The sequence below is a fragment of the Lates calcarifer genome, linkage group LG5, assembly GCF_001640805.2.
Source record: "Lates calcarifer isolate ASB-BC8 linkage group LG5, TLL_Latcal_v3, whole genome shotgun sequence".
NCBI classification, from domain to species: Eukaryota; Metazoa; Chordata; class Actinopteri; family Centropomidae; genus Lates; species Lates calcarifer.
The window spans coordinates 20,177,640-20,200,583 of record NC_066837.1 but is presented as its reverse complement, the minus strand read 5'-3'; the positions used below and the strand labels follow the sequence as shown (position 1 = coordinate 20,200,583).

Here is a 22,944-nt window from a genome sequence, read left to right as displayed (position 1 = left end):
TCATGGTTTTTCCATCAGGTCAAGACTGCTGCAGCCCAAAATAACAGCATAACCATTACTCCTGTTGATGTCCGTTATTAAGAATACCTTGATGTGGGGAGAGAAAAAAAACTATTAGAGGAGCAGTTTTACATGGGAGTTGGATGACCCAAGTATAATCCAGATAAAAACTCATGTAAACACTTCTTTTGAACTACTTTTAACACAAATTAACACTACTTAGAGAAATAAAAGCAATAACATTTTACAACACTGAAGACTCAGGAGATTCTTTTTAAAAACAATATTATTTTATTTTGTATTGGTATTGTTATATACATGGCATAATTTGTGCTTTTTTATTATCAAGAATAAAACCATAAGGGAACACGTCAGAAAATTAAACTTCAAACCAAGATTGAACTGTTCTTTTTTTTTTTTTCAGCTGGATATACTGAGAATTCTACAAAACCAGGAGAGAAGGGGAGGAAAAAGACAGAAAACTAAATAGATAGATAGGTAGATTGATAAATAGATAGTTTGTCCAGAGACACTTGCAGATGGTCCACTGAGGGTAGTGTGAACGTTCAGACTGTGATGTGCTTTTACCAACAGCAGCAAAGGCACCTGTGTATCGCTTTGTTTTTTTAAAAAAAGAAAGTACGCCTCAGGGCCTTAGTTCAGCTGAGTCCATACACATACAACCAAATCCATCCATAATTTCTTCCAGGGGGATTTCTGCCACATAATTTTTTGTCCAGCCATTGCAGAGGTTGGGCGCTAGGTTTGCCAGCTTGAGGCCATTCACACCAATCCCCCCATCTAAGACTTGTAGAGATTGTATAATATACAATTATACAATCTATATGTATAAAGACTCCTCCAAATCACTGTCTTGATGTGGCGGAGGGGTTTGTGTGTATATATGCGTGCATGGTGGGGTGGGTGCTGGTTAGGGGCAGGGAGAAGGTGGAAGGTGGAGGTGTGTAGGAAGATGGTTGGTTGGTGGGGGTGTAGTATTATCTACTAGATATAGTTGGGCTTGCCTCCACAAACAGCACTGGCTCTGAAACCAAACTCCTGGAGAGGGACTGGACTCTATCCTTTTCCAGATTTGCCCTGGTTGTGAGGCAAGAGGCAGGTGTGGGGATACTAACAAGCTTCCGGCTGAGCACCACTGTATTAGAGAGGGTTTCCTCTATGCAACTGCAAGTTGATGACAGGAAGGCTCTAACCATTGTTTGTGCTTATGCACCACACAGCAGTTTAGAGTATCTTGCCCTCTTGGAGTCTCTGAGTGGGGTCCTTGAAAGGGCACCACCTAGGGACTCAAGAGTCCTCTTGGTGGACTTCAATGCTCATGTGGGCAATGATGGAGAAACATGGAGAAACATGACTGGGATGAACAGCCCTCTGAACTGAACCTGAATGGTGCTTTGCTATTGGATGTCTGTGCTTGTCATGGATTGGCCATAACAAACACCACATTTGAGTATAGGATAGTTCAACTTCCAGAAGAACTTCTTATGAACCCTTGGAAGGTTATTAGAGGGGCCATGGGAGTGTGCCTATCCAGTGTACATGTGTTTTCTGGACTTGGAGAAGGCTTATGACTGTGTCTCTCAGGGGGTCTAAAGATACCTTGGCCATTATTACAAGCCATCCTTTCCTTATATAACTCTAGACAGAGTTGTGAGTGTATTCTCTGCAGGAAGTAAAGCACGCTCCCTGTTGGTGCTGGCCCATGTGTGCATTCCATAGGAGGTTTTCTGTGCACATCCCACTGGCAGGAGACCCTGGGGTAGACCCAGAACACACTGGAGAGACTATACATCTCACCTGGATTGGGAATGCATTGGGACACCCCCCCCCCCCCGGAGGAGCTTGAAAACGCTGCAGAAGAGAGGGAAATCTGAACCACCTTTTTAAACCTGCTGCCACCCTACTCTTTGGATAAGCAACAGAAAATGAATGGATAGATGGATATATGAAGTATATCCTCCCAAATCCTATTTTGGACCTTCCTGATTTAGGGCATCGTGTGGAATGGACTTTCTTCCTGATATTTGCATTTGTCATGGACAGAATTAGAGAATTATGGAGTGAGGATATAACAAAAAAGATATGGAAACAGCATCAAGATGTGTTATCTGGAAAGTGGTGGTTAAGAGATGAAGCATAAGATGAGACAAAATTTAGAAATTTAACTACAGTCAATAAAATAGAGTGGTGAGGAGACTGAGCAAGGAGTAATGAGAGGTGAAAATACTGCGGGAAAGAGGCTGAAGCATGAACAAAAAAGGGCAGAAACATGTCTTAATGACAGAAAAATACATGGCTGAGAGGGAAGAGCAACACTTGGCAAGAAAAGAAGAAAAGTCATGCAAAAGGAGCAAAAAAAGGTCTGACAGACAAGGAACACAGGATGAAGATGTATAACACTCCGTAACAAAACCAAAATTGGTCTGGCTGTCGGCCGACTACTGCCTCTGTCTGACTGGAGGTTTGGCCTCACACCACAAAATGGTCTGTCCGCCTTAGCACCCACCTGAGCCTTAATTTAAGACTGATGACTTACTTTCCTGTCCTTTTTCTTATTCTTAAATTTGCTTCTGTACTGTGGAAACCAAAAGACATGGGTGATGCTGTGGGGGAAAACCCTGCATCTAATACAACTGTGATGGTTTGTAAAAAATGTTTTGAACTAGTCCAGTGGAAGAAAACAGACAAAACAATGTTTTCTGTTTTTGTTTTTTTTTTTTTGACCAGACCAGTTGGAGGAAAGAGTATAGCCAGAATTACATTTTTTGTTACCAGTCCAGTGCAAGTGGGTGCATAGACATAAATAATAATTAGAGCATGGAGAAAAGATAAAGGAGAGCAGAAGCAAACTATGGAAAGCTAAAGGATTAGAGACATTGAAGGGAAAGATGAACACAAGAACAGAGATAAGTAAAATATTTGATCTAAAAGAAAGATAAAAAATTAAATGTGAAAATCTGAAATTTTAGGGGGAAAAGCTGGTGAATGCAAGGCTAAAGTACAATTATTTGCATTAGTTATCCTGTGAAAAGTGAAGTTTGAGAACATAGTCACTTTCAGGTGCAGATTAATGTGGAAGGGTCAAACTTCAAGATTTGGGTTGAAAGACTAGAGGGGGAGGAGGGGGAGGAGGGGGAAGGCCTTTCTGGTATAGATTGGTCCGTTAGCTAGCCTTAGCTTCCCACTAGACTAAACCATTGTCTGATTTATTTGTTAGCTACCTGCAGGGCTAAACCAAAGTCGTCACTCATGTCAACAGAGTCCTTGTCCATGTCCCTGCTGGTGAATTTGCAGTCCATCACCATATCTGTTTATCCTAATAAAAGCAGGAGCATGTTTTCCAGGACATTTTGGTCAAATGGTGAACACACAACTCACTTTGTTTGTAAGAGAGCTTTCTGTTCTCAGGCAACCCCCAAATGTAATCCATGTGACTTTCAGGACCGTCATGGCAGCAAATCAACAATGGCAAGGACAGCCAATGAGAGCTCCAGAGTGATTCTGTCCATTCATGGCCATGACTGGTCTTAGCATCAAACCCACAAGCTAATCTTGTTGGCTTTTGCTTCTGGTCAAATCATCCATCATCTTGACTAGCAATAGCAAATGACCAATCCATATTAATTTGGTCGGTGAGCTGGCTTCTCACCAAGCTCTAGTCCATGTTGATTCAGTCCTTTAGCTGACATTAGCTTCACACCAAGCCACAGTCCATGTTGATTTGGTCTGTTAGCAAGCGTAAGCTTCCTGCCAAGCTGTGATCCATATTATTCAGTTGGTTAACGGACGTGAATTTCTTGCCATGCTACAATCCATGTTGATTCGGTATGTTAGCTGGCATTAGCTTCCCATCAAGCCACAATGATTCAGTCTGTTGGCTAGCATTAGCTTCAAACTCTAATAGTCCATATGTCCCAGGTGTCTGTAAACCTCCTATTTTCAGCTCCAGAGACAAAAGTTACTAGTGGTTTGGCAGGTAGAGCCTTTCTCAGCTGGGGACAGGTAGAGCTTGCCATTAGCGCAGGCACACAGCTCATACACAGTTTGTTTGGTGTAGGTGGTACCTGCAGGCGCCCCCTCCAGGGGGTCCACAGCGCTGCCGAGGGGAATGTTGCCCAGCCTGATGGTGTTGGCATCTAGAAAGATCTGTGAGCATGAAAAAGAGATGATTTAGAAAACATGGGAGCACTGATACAGAAAAATGATGAAGAACAAATGAAACACAAAGACAATAACATTCTATACAAAGCATGAATAGACACACAGAAGTTGATGTTACAGCTGTAGAGGACTGAGTGCACATGGGTTGACTTTCCAAAGATAATACGCAGAAAAATAGAAGGGGAGAAAGCTATGTTTTCAAAAAGAAAAGAAAAGAAACTGGGGTTGTGAGTACAGAAAAAGAGAGCACATTGCCGTAGGGGATGTGACTATAGTCTCTGTGGTCGACTACAGTTGTCATCAAGAAAGATTTACGGAGACAGAGGGGGAATTTCTATTTAGAGCAGGTCTCTTTTGATGAAGAGGCAGAGTGGGAGTGAATGAGGCAGAGGGCAAGATAGGTGAAGAGAAGAGCAAGGGAATCAATCGGAGAGGACTGAAGGGAAGACAAAGAAACATGGGAAGGGAAACAATAAAAAATACACAACAAACAAAACCAACTTTTACACCAGGTAATTCAATAACATATCATGTTCATTTCAATGAACACTCAACACATTTTAAAAAGCTGTTTAAATTTTATTTCCTAAAAACAAGTGGCTATATCTATGGGAAAGGCAAGACAAAGACACCATCCTCAAGGTAAAATCAAGCAGCTTATTAGTGTTAAGATAAAACGAGTATCAAGATAAACACAAAATAAAACACACTTGATATAATGGAGTTCTTTAGTTCTTTAGTATCTGCACAGACAAGTTATTTCTTTCATAATTTTTGTAGTGTCAGACTTAAATGCATGACTGCAGTTTTCACAGACTTGGTGTCAAAAGATAAAACTTGCAAACAGGTTTTCTTGAATAATTTCCAATGCAACTAAACCTTCAAGGGACCTGGAGGATTTTCAGTCGCTTTGGTTTTGGTCATGGGGTTTGGTTATTGATGGAGGCAAATAGATTTGATGGCTCAGGTGCCCTGTAAAGTTTATCTTAAATTATAGGGAGGAAACCACCTGCAATGCATAAATAAACAATGCCAATAGGTCACTCACTGAAGAAGACACAAAGAGATACATTCACCCTAGCTTTGTAGGAATAAGGGCAGATTTGAGGATGCATGGCCAGATTATCAGATGGTCCAGGCAAAGTGGTAAACTTTAGGTACGTCTTAATTTGGCTAGGTCTTGAGGGTCCCAAGATCATAGTCAACTGAAAAGATAAGGGCATTACTGTGGTGATACCTGGTCTTGAGAGCCTGTGTTAAAGAAGGCTCTGTGCTGAAAAATAATGTTAAGTCCATTATTATTTCAGGTGCTTTTGTGTTTACAAAGTACACATTCCTATATAACTGAGGAAAACAGTTTGATAATCAAATAATTATTTCAGTCATTGTTTAAGCAAGATATGTTTCTAGCTCCTAAAATGTGAGGATTGGATTATTCTCTTTATCAAACCTGATAGTAAACTGAAAATCTTTGGATTCTGGACTGTTGGTCAACACAAAACGCCGCATTTCAAGATGTCACCATGGTTTGTGGGAAATTATAATGACATTTTTTCACAATTTTCTGGCATTTTGTGGACAAAATGATAATTAGCATTTTCATCAATAATGGAAGTAATTGTTAATTGCAGGGACCTGGCCAAAATGGCAGAATGTGGGGTAGTTAATGCATGGCTGGTTAGATACACAATACACAGTGAGTGAGGCCCATGGCTCCCATTAGGACAATTCTGAGAGAAGCAGAGCCTGATACAGTACATCTGGTCCAGAGAGGAAAGAGAGCAAACTAAAATTACACTGTACTACTGTAATTTTTAACATTGAAATAACTGTCCAATGAGAATGAGAGACTGTGCTATAAAAAGATGGAGAGCTAAATGAAAGAGAAGTGTAAAGATACAGTCAGAGAGAATGAAGTGATGTTCTTCTTCTTCAAAGGTCTGCACTTCTCTGTCTCTCTCACTTGCAATCACCTCCCATTTCCACCCTGCATGCTGGCCTCCATCCCTCCTGACCCTTATTTCTCCCTACATGCCCTCAGCCCACTCGTCTAATCTTTAGACTGATACAAGCTGAGTTTCAAATGCGAATCATTACACAATCTTGGCTTCCATTGCCTGCTTTGCCTGCTTCTTTATTTACTCTTCAATCTTCCGTGTTCAAGGAAAGTCAGCACTCTTGCTTGTCTCTCTTACATATGCTCACACACCCCAAGGCTGGACAGTAATCTCAGCAGACGTCTGTATCCCCACTATTCATGTTCTTCATTTTAGAAATGAGGAGAAGGGAAGCGAAAATGTGTGTGGAAAATAGCTATGAGTGCAAAAAGACAGAGGGAAAAGACAGGAAGAAAGAAAGACAGAGATAGAGAGTTGGGGGGGTGGGGGGTCAGAGAGAGAAAATGTCAAATCAGAAGTGGTTGGAAGAATATGGGAAGACATAAAGAGAGGGAGATAAGATGAATGAGAGAAAAAAGAAGAAGAGAGCAATGAGGGATTCAGATACCCCAACAGTGAGGAACCAATTAGTATAACTAATGATCTCACATTGGCTGACGGGGCATATCTCAATCTGTATAAACAACATTCACACATACAGTACACACACGCACACTCTCTGCATGATTGGGCAGAGCAGAGGTGTTGCACATTTTGCCTTTAAATATCTGTGTAGCTCTGTGTAAATCTATTAGCCATTAACCTGGAGGTAGATAAGCAGGTACCCAGAGCAGGTAACCTTAAATATGGCGTCATGCCTTTTTTTGCAAGATCTCCTTTATTATTATTTTCAAGGGTGATATACTGTTGATGATCAGAAAAGGTCCACAAATATTTATGCCACTGAGACCCAAGTTTAAAAATGTTGTAATTTTCCTTTAAGGTAATAAGTTATACATTTGTTGTCCATGTCATTTACCCTACAATTTAATGATTCTTCAACAGAAGAAGACAAAAAATAAGGTAAATCCTTGTAGGATCATTAGAATGATTTTGGAGCTATTGATAAATAATTTAGATACAAACTATTTGCCTTCTTGTGTACATAAAATGTATTATGTGCATAATAGCCCTGTTTCCATACAAGATTTTGTTGTAGTACTTCAGTTATCCCTCCTCCCTCCCTACAAAAAAGAAGCAGTAGACAGAGCCACTTTGAAGCTACTGTGTACAGCCATCTCATTAGCCCGCCATGCCCATTGGTTTTAATGAGACATAGTAACAATGACAATAAGACACTTTAAGAGCTAGTGAAAAACGAATAAGTGCACTTCCCTCACTGTGTGTCGGGCAAAGGAAAATACCACACTACATTTCTAAATGTCAAGGTATCCCTTTAACGGGTCCCTGGTGCACACCTGTCATCTTCCCTTTGGCTCCCCAATAAAAGCTGCCAGGGCTCAGTTATAGCCTTACAGAGGAAAGGACTCAGTCACGGTTGGCAACATAACCCAAATCTAATTCCAACAGCCTGCTTGCCATAGCAACGAAAACCTAAAATGAACTCGGGCATGGCAATGGGATGGGAGAATGAGGAGAGATGTGTGCGTGCATGTTTAGGTGAGGAAATGCCAATGAAATTACTGGTTTCTCTTCCATAACATTGGGAACATCATGGCAACAAACTGAGGGAAGGGGGATGAAGGAGGGAGGGAAGAAAGCAGAGTAAAGGTGGAGGAAGTAGAGGGACGGATGGAGAGACAAATAGGAACGGAGGGAGAGGATGCTTCGTATGAGACTAGAAAGAGGAGAAGGTGATTAGTAGGTGGAAATGATATCTTACAAGGAGGGATGGACAGAGGGAGAGACCGATAGAAATGAGGTGAGATAAAAATGGATCGATTCTATGTAGCAGGTAATGAGGATGGAAGAGGAAAGGTGGTGGATGGACAGATGGATGCACGGATGGAAAGAGGGAAGGGAAGTAGAGGAAGGGGAGTGGAAGTCATTTGTTGTAGCTTAAGGTCGGATTAGCACTGACATTCATCCCAAATGAAAGTGTCTGTAAGTATTAGGTCGGCCTGTTGTTAGCAGTATGTGAAGGTCTGTACACGTGAATGTGTGTATTCGAGAGAGTACGGACATGTGTCTGTGAATATAGCAGCTTTTATGAATATATGAATATTTATGAATATAAAACAGTGTTTTCTACATACATTCAGTGACATGCATTGTACTTGCCTGTGTGTGAATGCATGTATTTGTATGCTTACACCTATGCTATCCTACATCCCTAAAAAAAAGAAAAAGATAGAGAAAACAGGCTGTATTGTTACTTTTATATTAGGTCTCCTGTAATCCCTCATTGTGCTACCTGCCAGGAACAAAAGTCCACAGAATTCTCATATAAGAGCACTTGGTAATTTAGATTTTTCTGCAGTACTACATGGATGTTTTGCGGTCTGCCTTCTTCAGTGCGGATGTGTGTTACGCAGTTGTCTGATATCATAAATCTGATTATACTGAACACCACGCCTCAATTAAGCCATAACAACAAAGACTTAATAAATTAAGTTAAAAAGAAGTAAATTTGTTAGAGATCTATCACCCGTCTATTTTGGAGGAACAAAGTAAAAGAGCCAAGTTTTCAGCCTTACAAGATGATACAATTTTTCAGATGGATTTTGAAAAGGTTTTAAAAACCAAAGAAGTTTAAAAAGTCCTCAAAACACAGACAAATGTAATCTTTTATGTAAAATGAAATCCTAAAAATAACTATTCTGTTGATGATTTTCATTTGACAGGCTATGTATGCCTACATTCATTTTTGATCTGTTTTATCTGTAAGAATAAATGTGGGTAAAAGAAACATTATGTACACCTAGATTTACAAAGATACGGGGGGGCAAAAATAATGGGAACATCTTAGAGTATAGAAACTCTACAAACTACAGCCTCACAAAAGATCACAGTTGAATCAAAACCTCTGTAACACAGTCTAAAGATACTTTACAGGCTGTGGTATTACAGGTGTTCATGTTTTATTTTGTCCATTCCCTGCACACATACTATATATAATGAGGAAATGAGGCTCTTGTCTGTATCTTATATGTATGTGTCCCTAATGCATTTACATAAATGTACCATCTGTGTGAGTGGCTGGGTTTGTGCATAGAGTATGAATGTGTGTGTGGCTAAGCCCATCTCTTTCCGACATCAGTTTAGTAAGCACCTGGCTCTGGCGTCAAGGAGATGGGAAACATGCGGGAAGCAGCAATTATGGAGGGTCAAAACATTTTTCATGGATGATTTCCTTTGGCACAGCTGAGGAACCGGCGAAAGAGAGTGGGAGGCGAATGAGCTCCAAGAGAGGAGGGGAAGGGGAATGATGAAAGGATGAGCTTTTCCTGAAATGAAAGGAGGAGGGAGGTGGAGGGAGAAAGACAGCAAAGGAGATAAGAGGGTTAAAGTGTATTTGGGAGGTGATCAGGGGGAAAGTGTTAGTGTGTGTTGAGGGGTAATTTATGGGGAGAAAGGAGTGTATGAATGTGTTTAGGAGGAGACTGGGAGGAGGAGAGAGTCTTGGGGGTCTGGGAGGACAAGAGAGGAAGAGAGGTGAACAAGAAAGATATAAGTGATATGGAAATTCAGATGAAGAAATAAAAAGAGGACACAAAGCAATGCCATCTAACTTTCCACTCTTTATGGTGATATTTCTTTATTTACAAATGGTGCAAATATAGTTTAGCTAAAGCTTTTACATGCCTCTGTAAGCTGTGGTCAAATTGTACCTTTACTCAGACAAGACAGTGGAGAGTGACAGGAAACAGGGAAGAGAGTAGGGGAATGACATGCAGTAAATGTCCAGCTGGACCGGGAGTCAATCCAGGGACCAGCTGCTCAGGGCACTAAGGCCCATGTGGTACGTGCCCTAGCGGTTCAGCTATCAGGGTGCCCCCATACTATATGAGGTTAAACGAATATATATTATTTATTCTTTTATTTTATTTTCTGTGTGTGGATGCAATACCCCACAGGGAATGAATACAGTATGAATAAAAAACAAAAAGTGAAATTATCTGAGGCTGCCTAACTCAGTAGGAAAAATCTGAGTGGCTAGTATGACTGTCCCTCACAAAAATATAATGCTCTTAAAGTTTCAGTCACAATCTCAAACACGGTGAAACCACATTCGGGTGAGTTTGTTATAACTGGCTGAATGCAGCGTGTGCTGCTCACGTTATCAGTCTTTTTTCAGAGGCTGTCGGGTCCAATCAAAATTTCACGCAACTTAAACCTTGGAGAAGTTTAAATCAGACTGACCTGGAACCAAAGTGGACTAGACAGTGTCAACTTTAAAGTCTTTGACTAAGAGGATGGAGGAGTTGAGGAGTGGAGAGAGAGAGAGAGGTGTGACAGAGGGTGAAAGGACAACAGCAGCACAATTTTACCAACACACACACAGAAACACACACAATTCAACCTCTGTGTTCACCTAGCCTCAGCTCACCTTGCCTCCCATCCTCCTTTTCTTTCTCTCTCTTGCTCCACCCCCCCTGCACCCACACACACTCGAACAACACAAATAAGTGGGAGGTTTGTGAAGCTATCTGAGTGTATTACACAGACCATTAGGCTTGTTGAATGGACAGATGCTGGAATGGGAGCTGACAATGGACTAAATGACAGAGGCTGCAGAGAGACTGAGAGTGTAGTAACCCAGATGTAGCTGGGACATACAGCAATATCAGTCTACTCTACTGTACTATGCACACACAGACACACCACTGTTGACACAGACAAAAGCATTCATGCAAACAGACACGGGTAGACAGGAACAGAGACAATAATGCACTTACAACACACACACAACAACACACAGGCAACACAAACACACTGTGACTGGTAGTGGCACAAATAAGAGAGAGAGACAAGCAGACAAAACTCCTACACATAGAGAGACTGAGAATGACTTTCATTAGACTGACAGGATAACACATACGCACGCACGCACACACACACACACACATACACACACACACGCACACTTACGAATTACAGTCGCCTTGGGCAGTGTGAAGTCTAGGCTAATGAATCTTCTGATGTTAATCACACCTTTTGAAAAACATCCACCTCTCCCAGCTATTGGCAGGTATCTGTTAAGCTGTTATCTCTCTCTTATAAACACACACACAGATAGATGCAGACTCTCAAAGAGTGGAGTGGCCACTTTAAAGTTAGAAAAAAGTTTGGGAAGTAAACAGAGGGGCTCTAGAGACTGAAAGAGATGGGGGACAGCTGCGAATGAGTGTGAGTTCACTGTGTGTGCATCTGTACATATACATGCGTATGTGTGTAGGCACGCAAATGTGCATTTTTAGGTGTTTGGAGTTTGTATGTGTGTGTCTGGATGCAAGTATGTGTGAGAGTGTGAGTCTGTACTTTTGCAGTTGTATCTGTTTGTTTTAGCGCGTGCATACATGACTGCTTATTTTGCGTGTGTCTTTGTGTATATGTCTATGTGTATACATCAGCGAGGCTTCCACAGCATCAGTGTGTACAACAGGGAGTTACCCCCTGCCAGCATTCTAATTCACTCACCATTCTGCTTTACCCGCAGGTAAAACAACAAGCAGCAAAAAAACTGAAAAAACTGAAAAAAAAAAAAAAAGCTGGTCCCAGTGTACCAGCCCAATAACACCTCCAGGCTACAGCATCTTAATAAACCCCAGCATTGTGTCAACAAACAATAAAACTCCATGGTAACCCAACTTTGTTAAAAGTTTCTGTAGTTAACCTGATTTCACCTCACTGCAGTCAGTTTTTGTGTGTGTCATGAACGCATAGAAGCAAATGTGGAGCATTCAAGGTAATGATGACACTCCCAAACAAGCTTTTAGTAACACATTGTTCAGGTTTTATATTTCTTTTCTATTGTTAGCTCAGGAGTGAAGCAGATGTCAATCTGATGTCTTTATTTTTCTATGCAGACCTTCACATCAGATTCTAACCCCACAAAGGGTATGCTTCACTGTCCTGTTTCCCAGCATAAACAGCTTAAAAAAAACTGCATTTGAACATGCTGAATTGATTAGCACATCCTGACTACCATACCATCCCCTCTTCTCTTATGAGGTGATGTCATGTCTTTGTTTCTTTCTGGGTTGAAGAAATACCTGGACCTCTATATCTCGAAACTGAGGAATATATGGTATTATTAATAGAGACATTTTCTGATGGGCCAGAGCTGGAGATGGTGGCCCCCTCAGGTGAGTAGTCAAGTGAAATAAAACTCACAAAACACACTGCCAGCCACAGCAGCAAACGCTGTATATGTGCTACATATAATATAGCACTGTTGATGCCCTGTACCATTTCCTGTTGATAAAGGTGTCAAAAGAGGTGTCCTCACTTCTCTGTTTCTTTTTGATATATAAGAAACAGGAAATGAATTCATCATTTTAGAAACCATTCATTTGTCATCCCTTTGCAAAGAAAATTAAAGACTTAATTTCAAAAGTTTGAAATCCATTTTTTTGTCAAAGTAAAGAAAACCCAGAGGAGCAGGGAAAAGGAGCATGCATGATGCAATCAAGAGGGTGTCCTAAAGAAAACAAGTCTAGGATCCATTTTACCACCACCATGTGCAAACATGCAAGCTGCAATTTGCAACATGATGCCATTTCCTCTTGCTTATTTTGACACATTTCTTGTGCACACATGGGAAAGCAAAAGCTCTGTCAAACGTGCAAACTTTACTGTGAGTGACAATAATGTGTGAAATGTGAATTTGTATGTAAGTGGTGCTTGCAAATTGCTTTTGTGAATAAGCCTAACTTGTTAACTGGACCCCCATGAGCTGAATTTAATTGAATTGCATAACAACCAGCACCCACAGAGGCAAGTCATCATAACATCTGCAAGTGTTGCATTTAGAGAGGACTGCATATGATAAAAAATAAATAATGCTCTCCCAAGAAAAGTTCTTGACTGGATGTAGCTCTCTCAGCAGTGGATTTAGCCACCACTCACTACCAAAATTTCACCTAGTGGTCTCCCGTGACTTACATTCATATGCAGGGGCCTCCCAATATAACCACAAACCACTACTGCAGCAACTTATGTGCCCTACTCGAGAGCATTTAGACAGTATTTGCTGAGCGTGTTGCAGTATCACTCCCTGGAGAGCATTTCTGTTCTGTCTGCTTCTCAACAACCAGTGAATAAACATAAAAATGTAACCATTTTGCACACTAATTGGTGCTCTAGCGTATCACACTGCACTGGACCTTTTCCACTTGAATTCAAATGTAGCCTGCCTGACACATAAAACGTATTAAGGAAGAGAATATTTAATTTCTAACCCTATGGCAAGGATCCTGTTTAACATTAAGGCTATAATCCAGCACATACACTGAGCCATCAGTGGAAATAAAACTTTAGTCAGCCAATTTGCAAAATCTTTCAAACCAATTTCTCTGATTTTCTATGGCTGACAACTGGCACTGATAGAAACATGACTTATTTTCAGCAAACGCAGGTTCTACATTTGGGGGAAGTTCTATTCTCTAAGGAACTGTCTGTTAAACTAAATGGTGAGTGAGACGAACAACTTCTCTCCTTTAAAGAAAGAGGATAAAAATGAGTGCTCCACAAAAGTTGCTGAATCAGAGCTGTAGCTGCATAAAGCACATATGATTAGACAAGTAGAGGACAGGGTAGATTGATTAGAAGTTAAAGTAAAAATAATCAACAAAGAGACGAGTACAGAAGAGGGGAGAGTGAACAAGCTTGAAGGAAGAAGAAAATGGACAGACAAGCAAGGAAGATAGAGTGAATTAATGTAGGATAGAAAGAGAGAAGAGAGAGAGAGAGAGAGGGAGAGAGGGAGAGAGAGAGAGGGTGTTGATAAAAAAAAAACGCAGGAGGACTACAGGAATCCTGAGAGGATCTGTCAACTCTCGTTGGCTTTGATTTTAATGGAAGCCAGCGCTCCCCTACCTCTAACCCATTTGGCCCTAATTCCAGCACTGCTTTCCAAACTTTTTAAACTTTAATGGCCCCTTCTTAAGTGCCAGCTGCTGACAACATTGATTTGGCTTTAAGCCTCGCTGTCCTGCACGCCTTTATTTTCTACTGCAAAATCGACAGAAACATCTATTTTCTGCCATCCTCCTGTGCCTCTTACTCGTCCGATCCTCCATCTATCCTCCCTTCATCTGCTCTCCTTTGTTCATCTGATAGTGTCAGCGGTCGGGGAAAGCTTGTATGAGCATGGATGAAAAGGAATGCTATTTGGATAAACTGTTCTTCTTAGGGATATGTGAAGGTATTTCTTGCCCCTTATTTTACACAGACTGGGTTGGCACAGAGAGAGGAGATACTTTGTTTACAGACTGTGGGAGAGATGTCTTTGGTGACGTGCTACACACAGATGCGGTGACATGGTGTTTTGGTGTTGCTACCCACAAGAGCGTGTAAGAAAGGTTACGAGGGAGGGAACAGTACTGCGTCATCTGCAAGTACCTCATTTTTTTGTGTCTCAGTTCAACTTTGCTATTGCATGTTCACTGCTGTGCAGAGTTGTTGCACTTTGCAAAGATCATACTAAACTAAACATGGTTCACATTCCATCATTTCTTTATCTTTTCCTATTTATTGAACAGGATAAAGTACAAAAATAAAACACAAAATACTGTGAAGAAAATCTTGTTGATGAGCACTTATCAGCATTTCAACCTGAAAGTCACAATTTTAAGGTGTTTATGACCCACCGATTCAACATGCTAACTGTTTTAACTTTGACTAGTCAAAACAATACAACCCTAAAGTGCACCTATTGTATTTTCTGCAAATAGACAAAAACAGCAATAGATTTCATCTTGAATAGCTCCCACAACTCTGGTGGTCCCAGGACCAGCACCTTGGACTGACCCATGGGAGGTGTTCAGGTAAGCATTCTCTAGACTGTGGGCTGATCAATCAATACTACCAGCCGAAAATGTACTGTTATTATTTTAGAGGGGAGATGCTGCTGGAAGAAAAAAAAAACAATAAATCACAAAATAAAAAGCTGGGTCCATCGTTGAAAAGATAACCACAACTCTAGAGTTTGTCTGTTATTCATTTTGGGGTACATAAACTGTGAATTAAAATGTTGTGTTGTCGTGTCAAAGTGACTAGCATGTGATTTCAAGCAGGCCTGAATGCAAGGTGTACTATGCTTTGGGTTCATGTTCCTCGCTATTCAAGTTACAGTGTAAGACACATTTTTATGTTTGCAAGGGGAATGTTGAGTTGGATGGGGTTAACAGAGAGGATGGCAAGAGGAAGTTATGTGACATGCAAAGGCTTTCCTGAACTGTCTGTAATGAACCACTGACCTGTTACTTCAAGCAGTGAAAGGATATCAAAATTATATGTAAAAATTTATATAAAAATGTCACAAGAGTATTATAATTTTCATAAATGTCAGAAAAAATACTCTGAATTTGTTATCTGTTACCTTTGGTGGCAGTCAAATGTGTGTCTCTAAGCTCAAGGACAACACATGTCCTCATATAAAATGGACCCTTATAAAATAGATTGCCAGATGAGGAGATTGTGCCAGACGCTGCGTCATTGGGCAATTCTGTCATAAAATGGTTTAGAGGTATAGTGTGATCTGTAGAGAAAGGAGTCAGCACAGAAACATACTCTTCTGCCTGTATGCCATTTCCTATTTGCTGAACTGATTTATCTGTTGTTCAGGTAACTTCTCCTCTTGTCTCTTCATCTGTGGTTGTAACTGTCTGTCTCTCTACCTGTCTTTCTCGCCCTCCCTTTCTCCATATCTTTAAAGACATTGAAGATGACAAATGGCTGAATTGCATATTTTTACAGACAGAAGGCAACACTTGTTAAGATAATGATCTGCACCCAAAGGACAAAAATGCACATGTAAATATAATGCGTGAATAATGAATCTGGCATCTTTTTGGTATTTTGGAAGCTGTACAGTACCCGGTGCGATCAAATGTAATGCACATGGAGCAGGTGTGAGCAATAACTGTCGTGAGTCATTGTTCCATGTTACGTCACATGATCAACATCTGAACCTGTGTTACACACATTTTTGTGACCACTGGCAGGTGCACATTTGTGATTTCACCATGGAGCAGAAGCAGCAGTGTGTCAACTGTCTGTGAGGATCTCTGTCAACAGGCCCAGGATGACCCTAACCTTCATGTTGAGGATCATCACTGGTAATGAAAGCTGGGACTACGCTTAGGACCCAGAGACCAAACAGCAGTCTTCACAGTGGAAGAGGCTGGAGTCACCAAGACTGATGGTGCATGATGCTCATCTTTTTCTTCGACATTCACAGGGTTGTGCATTGTGAACTCAACTCGTTCTACTGCACTGTTCTAGGCCCATGTTTTTGGGCTGCATCAACACAACAATCACTCACACTAGCTCTACTTACTGGATTTGAGGTCAGGGGCCAGGGTTTTCTTAGACCTGACAGGGATCCATAATAATAAACAAATAATAAGTAACATACAGACACAGAAATAAAAAAAAATATAAATTCTGCTGGGAGAAATGTATTTTTTCCCTCTATATCAAAATATGTATATCACAGGTTTTCATTTTATACTGCTGGCTGCTTAAAGGAGAACAGTTGCCAATCTAATTTCTTTATTGATGTGTAATTTGGGACTTAAATGGATACAGTCTTTGAAAAACTAATAATCTACTTCAGTAGATCTTATACCATTCTTTGGAGAAGTTTAAAAGTGCATTTCCTAACCTTGGAACAGTTGCAAATCATACCACAGACGTCTCATACCTGAGCTATGATGGGCTCATCTTGCCATCCAGCATAATTTCAAACTGACAAGAGACACATGTACCTATACATTTGCGCTACCTGGGTTGATAGGGAATAATCTGCATTTCTCCAAAACACAGACTGTTTGAATTTCAGATCTTGCGGTAGTTTGTTGGGTACTGGTGAACATGTTGATTAGTACAAAAAAGAAATGAAACAAAATAAATGATCACCCCTACTCTAACACTACAGTAATTATAATATCAAAAATCTATATTCTTTTTTCTTACTTATTTTGTTTGCACATCAATGTACTTCTAAATCTCCCACATTTCTTTAGGGCACTGTAATTACATGGGCCTTCCTGAATACATTTACACATGCTGATAAGGCTTCTTATGGAATTTATAAAGCTGTACCTTAGTGAAAAGAGATTTCTTTTTTATGTGGCTAACAGGTGCTGAAGTGAAAGGTGATAAGGTTGAGAAGAAGTGCACCACAAGTGCTCGTTTTCTCAAGCCTTTCACAATATCAAGCCTTACCAAAGGCCCACAGCACAATCCCTGTTACACTCTGCTAAACGCTATTGTTCACCATCAATAGGAAGACATCTATTTATGCAGGGATGACAGAAAGAGGGAGAGAAGAGAGAGAGACAGTGAGAGAGGAAGAGAGATAATGGATGAACAAAGAGCAGAAAGAGACAAATGAATACATGAAACAGAGAGAGAGAGAGAGAGAAAGAAAGAGATGACAGAAAAGAGGTAAAAATTATAATCCCCCCCCCCCCCCTTCCCTCCCCTTTCCCTGTGAAGTGACAGCCACAGTGATGTATAACCCTGGCAGTGGAAAGTTAATTAGATAGGCTGGGTTACTTAGAGATGAAGGACTGAGAGGCTGAGAGGGAGAGGAAGGGGGAGGAAGAGGATGAGAGGAAGGTTTACAGGAAGAAAGTAAAACAAAAACAAAGAGAGGAACAGAAAGGGTGATGATGAGCGACATGACATGTGAGACAAGTCAGGGAAGAAAGTATAAAATAGGGGAACAAGGGAGGGATACAGGACAGAGAGGAGAAGGAAATGAGAGAGAAGAGACATAGTAAGGGGTAGAGGGGTAGTTTAAATAAGAGCCTAAAGGGCCCAACTGTAAAATACAGCCATGGCAATATGATAGACACAAATGCCCACAATGTAAGAATGGTACCATGGGTACAATCAGAGGCATGAATTACAACAACAGCTTCAGTCTCCCTCTGGCACTGCCACCCTTTGTGCTCAAGGACACACTTTAACATGTCATTTGCACTGCTGAGCAGGTGATTAGATGTCTGCCCTCCATCAGGGAAGTGCATGACATAGACCAAAAGAATGGGATAAAAACAAAATGTATCAGACCTGCAGACTCAGGCAACTGTCTATCTACAAAAAAATGTTTCACTGGAGGGCAGTACCCATTCACCACGACCAGCCTTGGGATTTCATTGCTTCTGGCCTCTCCTTAACCTACTATAGACCTGCCTGTAATCCCACTAAGGTAAACCCCACACAGGACACTGCTGTATTACAAGGATAACACATACAGACAGACATACACTCACACCTATGTGCATGGGGAAGGTTACAGAGAACAGGCCAAGCTGGCCAGCAGTTGTGCAGTGAAGTTCTTATTTTGTTCTCTCAGTTTAATAATTTGCCCCCTTAAAATTTGTCTCTTAAATGTTTTATTCCCTCTGTCATTGCTCCTTTGACATCCTTTGGTATGGACCGTGTTATAGCAGTTATATTTTGATCTTGAGCTGAGATATGTTGGCATCCTTAGACCTTTTGGCAGTCTTTGACATCCAGTATTTTTTATCGGCATAAGAAATTGTTTTGCTGTTAAAACCTTGACACTGCGGATATGATCTGGTTCACAAAAACTCAGCTTAAAGATTCTGGACTGAACTTCATGGTCACAGATGGACGTAAAAAAGTGTTCTTGTCACTTCCCAAGTGCTAAGGAAAGGTTCACTAACTCTCAGTGTCAAATGCATTGACTTATTCACCATAGCTTAGTTAACAAAATAACTTTCCACTGCCAGGGTTATACATCACTATTACTGGTGTCTGATTTTATGGTGCTTCTGATTCTGCACTTTGTGAGTTTTGACAGCTAGTTGGATATTAAATAATATGCAATAAAAATACCACAGACAGAGAAACAAAGAGTGTTTTTATATAATTGTGCAACTTAACAAATACTGGCTTTTACTTTTCCATAACATTAAATTTCTAGTGCTTCATTATTTCTATTTATTTATTTTTTAAAGTACAATAAGTAATTCACTGGATTTCTATGTTCTCTATACACCTAACAACAGCTTTAATACATTGTATACCACTCTGGCTGGATGGACATATTAAATATATATTTGAAGAGTCCACCACCTATTTTATACCTGACATTCCCCCTTATTATTTTGTTACCAATATGTCAGAGCTGTCCCAGTATTTCAGTGACCTCTGTGCTTAATTTGATGCAGACGTGTAGTGTCTGGTCATTGCATGACATTGTGTACTTTTCAAAAGTAAGGGCCCAGTGGATGGAAACAAGATAAGGAAATGAGAGGGAAGAAGAAGAGACAGAGAAAGAAAAGAGAAGCAAAAGAGACGGTGATAGAAAGAGGAAATGAGAAATGAGTTTAGATGAGGAGCATCAAACTTTGACTGTTGTTTTCAGAGACTTCTGTTATTTGTGTGTGAGTGTGCGTGTTTGTGGGGTGGTGGATACATGTGTGGCTATGTATGAGAATGTGTATTTGTAGTAGAAGACAGTGTGTGTGTGTGTGTGTGTGCGTGTGTGTGTGTGTGTGTGTGTGAGACTGACAATGACAGTGAGTGCGTCGAATGAGTGGGGCCCATTCTTCTGTTAATTACTGAGTTAATGACACACTATGCTCCAGCAGACATGCAACATGGCAAGCTGATGTACACACGCACGCACATACACACAGACAAACACACACACACACACACACCCACACACAAGGATAATGGCTAAGTCTGCTTCAGTGCTCACGCAACATGGCAGGCTGCTATGCAAAGAGCTTGACAGTGAGATAGCAGGCTAACAATGATACACACACATACAAACACATGCGCGCACACACACAGACACAGACAGCAGCAGTAGCAAGTGACAGGGAACCTCATCAAACCAGCTTTAATGAAGTCACTTCTCCTAAATAGAAGAGGGAAAGAAAGGAGGGATGAGAGGAGGAGGGGAGTAAAGGAGGACAAGGTCGCCTGGATTGATGACGCTCATTAGCCTAATAAGGTACTTTAATGAAGCGGGCCCAACACTATAGAGTGGCACAGAATCTAAAAACACACACACACACACACACACACACACACACACACACACACACACACACTCACACACACACACACACACACACACACACACACACACAAACACATACCTCATTGGTTTTGCTAGTTTGTGTTGTCCCTTGTACTTACACATAAACACAGCTATTTTTGTCAGCTTCTCTTACATATGCGCACACACACCCAACACTAACAAACAGACACATGGACTGCATTATCAGACATACTAAAACATACTGATGACAGAATTCTCTCGGACAGTTTTCACACACAAACCCACACCCAAGTACAGCTATGTCTGGCAACACATGCTCACCTCTCCTTCTGAGGACTGCAAGAGGAGGTCTTTCCTACAGGACGCTGTGAAGTCTCCCACTCCAGCATTGACCTCAACGACCTCTGGGGGCCTCCAAGGTCAGGGTACGAGTTGGGGACTCCAACCTGAGAAGCATAAACACAGTTTGGTCATGCTGGAATCAGTGGAAATGGGAGCACAAACTTGCATAGATCGTACAGTATGAAAAGAAAGGGTTGTTTTAGCCTCATGCTTCAGCCACCATTAGACTATTACCACAGGATCAATAGTGAGTTGACCGTGAGCAAGGTACTCAATCCCCCAGCTACTCAATCAAAAGCAGCAGAAAACTACAGTTGTACAAGCTAAATAACAAAGCAAAATTCGCTGTTTAAAATCGCTGATTAAATGTTTAGTCTAAAGACCTCCGTGGAGTACAACACCCTGGAATTACATGAAGTAAAATATTAAACCATGCTGCCTCTTGAATAAAATGAAGAGCAACTGCTGTTTTATCCATGTTACACCTTTCTGAACTTCCATGGACTTCAGAGGATAAAAGGGAGCAAATTTGCTTTTGAGCAACATCTACAATAATTTAGCCTCTTAAAGTGACACAGTACAATAATACAACTAAAAATTTGTACACCCACTGCCATATCCTTAAGACATTAAATATGTTAGATTTTAATTTAATTTGCTAATATAACATGTATCCATAAATGTCTAAACAACCACATTTCAAAGGTGCTCAATGACATGGTAAAACCTTTTGGAGTTTCAGGCTCAGTGACTTGTGGTGCATCTGTAGGAAATCTTTCAAAAATCCTCCTTAGGGACTTACTTAGTTCTTTGTTCTGGGGATCAATATATTTTTACAATACACATTTTTATGGTATTTTTATTGTATCATTGCTTGTGTTTTATTCCTCTGTATATGTTGTATAACAGGCATAGCAAACTATAAAGGCTGTGGTATGTGACATTGGTCTGTGTTATATACTTGTCCCTATAAAAATAAACATTTCTGCAGTGGCAGCAGCAGAGGACAATGTAGAGAATTGGTCCAAGGCGTGCTTTGCTGGTTTTTGATAGAAACAGCTTATTGGTAAGTGATGTACATATACAGCAGAAGGTAAGCAGATTCACTCAAATTTCAAGTGTTGAAAAAAATATTTTAAAGTGCTTTAATATTGATCTGGATAGCACTTTCAAGCTCATGTTTGGCTCAGATATTTCATACATCTTCATAAATCTGCAGAAAACTACCAACTCGTTCAAGTCCGTTATCTCACTGTGTAGCCAGATAATGATGGTGAGCATGGTGAGTGATCTAATACATGCCCACTCTTTTTGAGAATTAGAGATTTTGCTTGATTTTCTAAACATTTTATTGTGTAGTAACTGTTTCGTATGTCTTTGAGAAAACCTATAAGAATGAATTTGAAGAATTGTTATATGGCACTGCTCAAAAGTGCTAAGGTCATGGTTGGCGTCACTCCCTTTGGACTGTTGAAGGTCAGCAGTTAAGTCTGTAATTCAAAGTTAAAAACAATATGAGATGATTATACAGCTTGGTGGTGTTAGATCAACATAGTGCTTCACTCAAGGGCATGTTGGCAAGTGAAATTAAATAAAGAGTGCTTTCGGCAAAGCAGACAGAATTACAATTTATGAAGTGAGAGTATAACAAATTAAACAGCACACTCACAACAAAGATCAAATAAGGAAAAAAAGCTTTGCTTTAAGGGCACTTTTCCAGACATGCTTTGCTCAAGGGCACTTCAGAAGGTTGGTCTCCCAATCCCTACTGAGAGGTTGAAGGGATAAAGCATTCAAGCCAAAGGGTAGATTAACTGAACTCATGATGTGCATCCAGTCTGTAGCCAAAAACAGAGACATAAACAAGCATTAGTGCCTTGGCTCAAAGCACTTTGGCTGGGAATGATCGTACCAAGCTTCCTTTGTTAATGTCCTTCACTTCACTAGAGTCCCCAGGATGGAGACAATTTATACCCTCCTCACAGGTACTTTGGCAAGAAATAATTCTACCTCTCATGGCTTCAATCTGAAGAACTAAACATTAGCAGACAGAGAAAAGCTCCCTTGGCAGTGGTTTTCCATGTTTGGTTGCACCCGAGTAATGAACATGCACTTTAGAAGATATTTTTGTTTCAATATTGCTCCTTTTCTGCTATCAGGTTTATTTTCAGGGTGTTCATTCTTTATTAGTTGGTTATTTTGTTCTATTTCAAAAATGGCTTCACCTTGAGGTAAAATAAAAGCATTAACTGATTGAGTTGATTCCATTAATTTCAAATGTAAATTGATTGGATTTTAGACATT

At 40.5% G+C, this 22,944-nt stretch overlaps 1 protein-coding gene across 1 annotated transcript in view; it reads right to left on the bottom strand.

The window, feature by feature from the left end:
- Window positions 1-294: 294 nt before the first annotated feature.
- LOC108875774 (zeta-sarcoglycan-like) overlaps window positions 295-22,944 on the bottom strand; it is a 303,691-nt gene continuing 281,041 nt past the window's right edge. The window contains 3 exon segments of the mRNA XM_051070717.1: window positions 295-4,167; window positions 20,620-20,697; window positions 20,699-20,744. Of these exon segments, the coding sequence (XP_050926674.1) occupies window positions 3,961-4,167; window positions 20,620-20,697; window positions 20,699-20,744 (331 nt within the window). The 3' untranslated portion in view covers window positions 295-3,960.